Genomic DNA, 8,090 nt, shown 5'->3' on the forward strand with positions numbered 1-8,090 from the left:
AGGGACAGCTCAGGTCGGCTGTTTTGGGGACAAGGTCAGAGAGGCCAGATTGAGATGGTTTGGACATGTGCAGAGGAGGGTTATAGTGGTTATATTGGTAGAAGGATGTTGGAGATGGAGCTGCCAGGCAAGAGGTCAAGAGGAAGGCCAAAGAGGAGATATATGGATGCGCTAAAAGAGGACATGAAGTTAATTGGGGTGAGAGTAGAGGATGCTGAGGATAGAGTTAGGTGGAAACAGATGATTCGCTGTGGCGGCCCCTAATGGAAACAGCCGAAAGTAGAAGAAGAATTAGGCTATTATCCAGTAATATAATATACCTTAATATGAAATGCACCATTCTGTATTGTATGTAATTTTACTTTTGGCACTTTAAAGTATATTTTGATGCTAATACTTTTGCAGGACTTTGACTTGTGACAAAGTAGTTTTAGTATTGTATTATTTAAGTACCCTAAAGGATCTGAGTACTTCTTCCCCGTCTGGTTTGTCATATTTGTTGTAAATGTCATGCTCTGCTTTTTGAATGACTAATATGAACTGGCCAATGACAAACCTGAACAAAAAAGAATGATTGCTCTCAGTGATCTTGTAGGTCTTCATCCAGCAGTGTTGCAAACATTTCCCCTGATAGTCCATCACTGATCCTTTTCCCCACTTTAAGATGAAGTGCTGGAAAAAAAACTGTCACTCTTATTTTATTGACTGAATTCTTTGATTCATCCCCGTTAATTTGAATGTATCCTAACTGTAGTATCAATTTAGGCTTGTATTGTATGTGAATTAAAAATATACCCTTCTTTAGCCTTCTTTTCTAGTACGCTAATGTAAAATATACTATGGAATCAGGAAGCTTCAAAGACTGTATTATAACCAAACCTCCTTTCCTCTGCATGTAGCCTAACATATACTAAAGAAAAGAAAAGAAAAAGAAAGAAAGAAAATACCACTGTTTCCTGTACCGTACAAAGCTCACATACACTAATATTATGTTAACAGTAGTTTGTGGAATCGTTTTGCTTAGTGTCCTCCTGACACCCACCGCGCATGCGTCAGTGGTAGAGTTGGGCTGACATTCTACAAGGTTTTTTTTTTAATCGCAAATAGGCTATCTAAATTACACTAGTAGATCACTACATTATTCTACATATATTCTATATCTTCTATCATAAAAATGCGTTTGCATTGCGCTAAGAGTTTGGTAGGTTTTTATTTTATGCTGTCACTTTATTTAGAAGAGCCCAACTGTGGAGCTGTTAAGACAGACATGTGCAAAATAAGTGTGACATATGTTACAAAAGGTTTAGTGTCAGTTGGGAACACATGAATAAATGTCATACTGGGAAAAGTACCTGCCCCATGTGAGTACTGTGGGGGATTTCTCGCAGTCACGTTTTTTAGACGTAGTACTAATAACACCTCTTTGTTGGTATCGTCCAAAGACTATAAATATTCAGCTAAACCGCTATCTAAGCTGTGTACTGTGTGTAGCCTCGGTTGCTAAGGAACCCTCGAATGCAGGTACTACATCAGGACAGCTGCAGCATGCTAGCTTTGCAAACGAGACTGCGTAATCAAGCTAACGTTACAACTAGTTTGAATAAACATAATCGACCCAGGCTTTACATTTATTATCAATCCTTTTCATATTCCAGTCTAACGAGTCATGGCTACAACCAGGTACAATGACAAGCTATTAAACGTTAGCAAACAGACCGAATTTAAGCAGACTAATGCTAGTAACATTAGCGTCAGTTATGGCACTTGTTAACAGAACCGCTTAGTGCTCCACGAGCTGCATCGTGTCGCTGAGCTAGCTTGCTATATACTTTGTCTGCAAGCTTTACTAATTAGATTTGGCCAGTAAATCTAGCTTGATGTTAATCAGTTCTATGGCGTTAATGACAAATAGTTGTCCTGTGGCTAACGTTGGCGATAATACAGATAGATTTTCAATTGGCTAACGTTTAGATAAGCGCAAGTTAAACTGCGTAGCACTGACTGAAACTTGTTTGCTGCTTTGCACGTTAATAAAGACGGAAAGTAGCCTTAAGTCAAAACTAATTAACTCACTAACTCTTAATAATGCTGTTGTGTCCTAGATGCCTCTTGTTGCTTTGAGATTGTGATGGCATTAATTTGTAGTAATGTTAGTTTTAAACCAGCGAGTGGTTGACAGCAATGGGCTTCACTGGCTTTGAGCAAATGGAGTCGTTGTGTTGGGTGCAGAGCTCTTCTAAGTGACTGCTGCCATAGGGTGACGTTCGGTTTGGTTTGGTTTGTACCCCCTGGTCCGGTGAAGTAGCATGTCTTCTGGTATGTGGAACTAGGCTAACAATGTAGCACCATGTTTGCTACAAGGAGGAAGGTCCTGGAGGCCACATCTGCCTGCTAACAGCAAGTGTTGAAGCAAAATCTCTTCAGTGAGCATTCTTAAGTGTCTTAATTTAGATTAAGAAACAGAATTTGAAAATGACATATTGCACATGAATACATGGTTTAGTGTTGGCATTAAATGTACCCTACAGATTGGGTGTTCTGCACTTCCAAAGAAGGCTAAAAGTGCATGTTGCATTGTCAGAGAGTGGATAAAGTTTCAGTTTTATTTTGAGATGCACACTTTTATGCTGGGCAAAGGTCCACATGGATTTTTTGCATGGGCCACTGCAGATTAGTTTGTGAATTCAGTAGCCATAACATCTTAAAAGCTAATTATATTCTTTGCATAATGAAAATATCTGAGCAATGTGTGTTAATGAAATGGAGATGCAGGCTGTCTTGAAGTCCTCTATTCCTTGTAGTTAGTTGCATCACATAATTCTGGCTTTGCTTTGTAATATAAGCTCTTGAGACCTGGTCACTGCCCCCCCCCCCATACTGTGGCATGCTTACAACCCCTGTCCCCATTCATTTTTCACACACTTCCCCCATCCTTTCCCTTTTCTTCTTTCCCTCCCCCTTCCATTCTTTTCACAACTTATTTGTGCTTGTTGGGCCCAACAGACTTTGCCATGGAGTCATCCCAAAGGTTTTTACTTGGGACATATTCTGTGTTCACTTTGAAATCACACTAGTTGGTGTTTATTATTCCAGTAAGAAATGGCCATCTTCACTGTACATGATGGAATGTGAAGTGTTTCTTTGTTCTGGGTTTCCTCACATCTATGTGTGCATTCTCTGCCTTTTGTGAACATGAACTTCTGCCTCTGCCTTTCATCTGTGAATGAGGCAGCATGTAGATCTGAGCCTGGGTCTTGCATGAATATGTAGCCATTATATGGAGCACATTTATGCTGGCATTCTGTTGCTATTTCTGTGAGCTTTTCAATGCTACAACAGTTGGAGCATGGTGGAGCAAAGACCCCATTAGCAGCTTTTACACTTTTCTCCAAGGCTTGATCGATCTGTTAGGCAATTTATAAGTTACTGATCAATGAAGTGCTTTCTCTGCAGTGTGTGTGACCATTTTTATTTAATCATTAACATGGTTTCTATCCCTTCTTGTCTTTTCCTCTAGGTGGAATAAAGATAATGGTGGCATAATGAATAACCTGGTCAATCTGGCTGGTTGAGGTGTAGAGGGAACACCACAAACCATGCCAGGATTTTGACTAAATTTTACACTGCCCCTAATAAATCTCATCATCCTCCATGTGTATCCCTGGATCGTAACTACAGCTATGGTAACTCTTATCACAGAGCAGCTTCGAAAACAGAGTTTGGAAGAACCTTATCACAAAGCTTTCTCATTCAATGTGAATGTGGTGAGTTGGATACAAAACTTAATCTTGGATACCTCTAGTTTCTTGATTCACATGAATTGAACTTAAATTTCTGTGTCCCAGTCATTACCTGCTGTGGGCTCCAGTCCCACTGTCTCATGGAGTGCATCTACAGTGGGAAAAGGCAAGTGCATCAAAATAAGCATTTGCATGTATCATTGGTGAAATCTGTCTCATGTCTGTCTTTTGGCATTTTCAGAGACTAGCTCAACTACACACCCATCATCTGAAGCCAACCTTCTGGATGATTCCTGTGGACTTGACTCCCGATGGCTCCCTTTGCAGTGTGGAAAACCCCTCCAGAGACCAGAGGTTTCCTTCACAGACAAGGGTTTCCAAAGCTCACCTCCACCACCCCCTTCAAAACGCCACTGCCGGTCCCTTTCTGTACCAGAAGACCTATCTCAGTGCCGTTCTACCTGGCATCCTAGTGCGTCCAAGGTTTGGATTCCAGTTAAACGTGGCTGCCAAAGTGGAGGAGCATCCATTTCAGGCTCTGGAGCCAGCTCTCTGCCACTTTGTCATCCCAGTTCCTCTTTCACCTCTTCCTCGCTACACTCATCTTCTAGCCCTACCTTCTTTAGTTTGGCAATGTCCTCTGACTCCCCACTACCATGGAGCTTCCCATGGGACCCCTGTGACACATTGAAAGGAGCCTGTTCTGCCTCATTTGCTACTCCTTCTTCCTGCTCCTCTTCGCCAGCCCCCCTGATTTCTCGCTCAGCACTTCATCGCCGCTTCTCCCTCTCACCCGTGCACATTCAGGATGCCTCTGCTGTGCTCCTGCCCCCTCAGCCCTCCCCTTCTTCTGCTGTGATATATGGCTGTTCTGGCATGGAACACCCAGCCCTGTCTCCATCTCCCACTTCAGCCTGCAGTACACCATCCTCTTCTAGGCGTGACCTGCACCCAGCGCTGCCACGATGCCACTCACAGCCCTGTGACATGCGCAAACCTCGCTTGAAGAGGCGTCATGACTCGGATATCCTGCCATGCCCCAGGCCAGGCCTTGACTTCAGCAAGATGACACAGGTGAGCAAAGAAGTGTAATGGGATAACAGGATAGGTAGATTCTGTCAGGCCTGAGATCAGCAGTAGACCTGTACTAGCACCCACCACCAATTGTGTTTTATGGACACTGCTCATACTTGCCTCCATACTCTGAACTCTATGCAAAAGGTGGTCTGATACATATTTAACACAGTTATCATGATTAAATTACATTTATATAAACTGGATTTAAATAAGAGTGACTGAGTTTTAGCGTTAATGGTGTTTAAGCTGATCCTTTGCTTGTGTTGGTCTGGTCATATACCCCAGCCAAGCCCATTACTTCGTATCAGTTAATCCATTCAGCCACTGCCATCCATGTAGACTTTCTGTACCAGCCTATGTTTTATTACCTTTGGGTGTGGATTGTGGAGATGTATGCTCATAATTTGGCTGCAGTCAAGGTATAGTCAGCAATTGTAGCAATGTCTACATTTTGATCACCGTGAACAGAAGAAATTTCATTTAGGAGCTCGTAGCATCACTTAATTCATGAATGTGCGATATACCAATGATACTAGTGACTGGGGGAAGAGTCGATGCCACAGGAGACATGTCAAAATACTAGCAACTGGGGTACAATATGTGGCTAACCAGCTATAGATTCCACTGTTCTCTCACAACAATCTCCAGCTGATCTAGCTGAAGTCATAACCACCACATACATCTGGACTAGCAATTTAGCTAAATATCTCAGGGAAAGTTGACTTGGCAAACCAGCTAATGTGACAGATAATGGCCAAACATTACCACAAAGATTAGCCTATTACCATAATGATTTTCAGTATCATATAGCAAATAATTGACACACCTATCAGCAGAAAAAGAGCAACCTCTGTGCCTTTCTTCATCCTTTTTAGATCCTGGAACTCTGTATTTTTGGAAAGCATCAGGTAGCTATGTTTACATGGGTCTTTGAATTTATTGGATGGCCCCATGGCATGTAGCATCTCATTTTCAAGGGAATCCCACTTTGTCTGGTTAATGTTATAGTCCTCCTTATTAAGACGTTTTCTGAATTTTCCAGCGCATCCCCCCCTTCCCAACTATGCCTGTGCAAGAGTGCCTCCTTATGCTGACTGGATGAAATTACCCAGCCTGACTCCCCCCCCCACCCCACCTATTACAGAGCAAGCAAAGCACACGACCACATGGGGTTTGTGGAGCACATTAACTGAAAGGCCAGGCAGAGAAATGTTAGAACAATTTAGCTGACTCACAAAATGTGTAATGAATTGCTGACTATACCTTTAATGAGCACTGAGAATGAAACTGCCCCATTTTAGTGAGTTGTTTTAGCACATGTTAAATGCCAATTTGTTGCAATAACATAATACTCAATGGCGATTCTTTTCTTCTGTATAGATTGGTAATCGTGAGACCCTGGTGTGTGGTAAAGGTGGCTGCATAGTCCCAGTGTCTTCCCAGACAGAGCAGTGCTTCTCCCCTGCCGAGTTCCCGGGACAAGCAATCATTGGGCCACTAAGTGAAAGTGAGGAAGATGAAAGAAGAAGGACTGCAATAGATGGAGGACAAAAGATGGTTTTTGAAAGGGACTGCACTGAACTGGACTTGAACCTTATAGAAGAAAACTGACCACTCCTTGGTGCTCCCAGTGTGAATACTGCATTCATGACCATGTTAAGCACAGCTTTAGGCTTTGTGCAATCTAGTAGAATTCTTGGGGAATTGCTGCCCTTTGAAGGCACACCCAGAGTTCATAATCAAGAACCAAGCAATTAGGAGCTAATATCAATTTACAATGTTATGATTGTAACACTCTAGCTAGTTCAAGATTTCAACATTTTACAAAAATGTCAGAGCACCTGCCTGTTCAGTACTCAACATGAGGGAAATGCGCATGGGCAAAACAAGTTTTCATGCACACAGTTTTGGCTAATATTTCATATTGATGATACAGACCTTAATTATAATTAACCATTGGTGTGCATCTTGCAATTATGTATCCTCATCAAAGAACACAAAGTATGCAGTAAGCAGAATGTTCCTAATGTTTCCTCATAAGTGATTTTAATACACACTTGAAGCCAATAGGTTAATAGGATGGAGATAAGCATTCCACAGTTCATCAGATGCCGCTGTAGTCTACTGTTGTACTTGGGTCCATGAATGCGTGTGAGCTGCTAAAGGACAATGTTGCCATGTGTAGGCCAAAGTAATATTCAAGTATCCCAGACAAAAGAATACTATATGTAAATACTCTCCTGTAGGTTGAACAGGACACATTCCAGGATTTTGCTGCGGTTCCTTAATTTCATTACAGACCCTAAAAAGGTCTTTTTTTTTTTTTTTTTTTTTTTTTTTTTTACACTGCTGTTCATTACTTTAGCGTCTCCTGTTTGAGCAACTCAGCGTTCTCAAAGGCAGGTTTTTCCTTTAGAAGACAAGAGAGCTCTCCCTTTCTGTCCATGTGGTCTGTTTTTTTTTAGGTTTTGTCAGTTGCATGGACAATAACACACCATGTCAACAGTCAAACTGATAATGTACACTGACCATGCTTTAATCTTAAAATCCAGAGTTCTTGGTGCTTCAGTTTTCATTTCACAGCCAGACATTTTTGTAGACTCCATTTGCGCTGAATGATATATTTTTGAGCAGGTGGTATAGTAAATTCAATAACTAAGTTGATGCTGCAGCTGGACTAGATAGGGCACAATGTACTGTACAGTTGGTGAGTACACAAGTCAAGCCAATTCTGAGTATGTGACAAAGGTGGTAGTGACGCATATGACTTGGTGGCCTTTCAGTAATGACTTTTCATGTTTCCAGATGGAAGTATTCCTATTGCACAATTTATGTACTATTAAAATTTAATAGAATGGTATTTTTCCCCAAAAATGTGGCTTGTCTTTATTCAAAAAGGACTTCCTGCTTTTATTCAAAAACAGAAGGTGCTAGATTAGATTATTCTGACACCTAGTGACTGATTTCAGTATAGTCCTGATGCAGCATAAAAATGTACGACGTATAGTTAATTCTGAGTTTTTAATAGCACTTGTACATACCAATATTTTATGGTTGGGGAAAGTAACATTTACCTGAATGAGGTCTGATAGTAACTGACTCGTTCTTTTAAAACACTTAATAGCAGACGAGGTACACTATAAAAGTTGATGATTTTATAAACAGACTTGGTACACGGCGGAGGCTTTACGTCTTTGTCAGATTAAAGTCGTTCCGCCGTGGAACGTGAGGGCGCTCCTTCCAGTCCACTGTGGGTTTTTTTTTTTTTTTTTT

General features: G+C 41.3%; 1 protein-coding gene across 2 annotated transcripts; it reads left to right on the forward strand.

Moving 5' to 3' along the window:
• The first annotated feature begins 1,463 nt into the window (after positions 1–1,463).
• On the forward strand, positions 1,464–7,773 carry LOC109973148 (protein FAM53C-like). Of its 2 annotated transcripts, none has more exons than XM_020622523.1 (5): positions 1,464–1,521; positions 3,518–3,764; positions 3,846–3,906; positions 3,982–4,814; positions 6,198–7,773. In XM_020622523.1, the coding sequence occupies exons 2-5, from the start codon at positions 3,681–3,683 to the stop codon at positions 6,426–6,428; spliced, it is 1,209 nt and encodes a 402-aa protein (XP_020478179.1). In that variant the 5' UTR covers positions 1,464–1,521; positions 3,518–3,680; the 3' UTR covers positions 6,429–7,773. The 2 variants fall into 2 exon arrangements, with proteins under 2 accessions (XP_020478179.1, XP_020478180.1); XM_020622524.1 differs by lacking the exon at positions 1,464–1,521 and adding an exon at positions 1,583–1,680.
• The last annotated feature ends 317 nt before the right edge of the window (positions 7,774–8,090 follow it).

Source organism: Monopterus albus, unplaced genomic scaffold (assembly GCF_001952655.1).
Source record: "Monopterus albus unplaced genomic scaffold, M_albus_1.0 scaffold282.1, whole genome shotgun sequence".
Lineage (NCBI taxonomy): Eukaryota > Metazoa > Chordata > Actinopteri > Synbranchiformes > Synbranchidae > Monopterus > Monopterus albus.

Bases quoted from the DNA above. Each gene is read 5' to 3' on its own strand.
- LOC109973148 (XM_020622523.1), top strand. From the start codon at position 3,681: ATGGTAACTCTTATCACAGAGCAGCTTCGAAAACAGAGTTTGGAAGAA. The intron at 3,907-3,981 runs GCAAGTGCATCA...TGGCATTTTCAG, and splicing joins TGCATCTACAGTGGGAAAAG to AGACTAGCTCAACTACACAC. The intron at 4,815-6,197 runs GTGAGCAAAGAA...TCTTCTGTATAG, and splicing joins ACTTCAGCAAGATGACACAG to ATTGGTAATCGTGAGACCCT.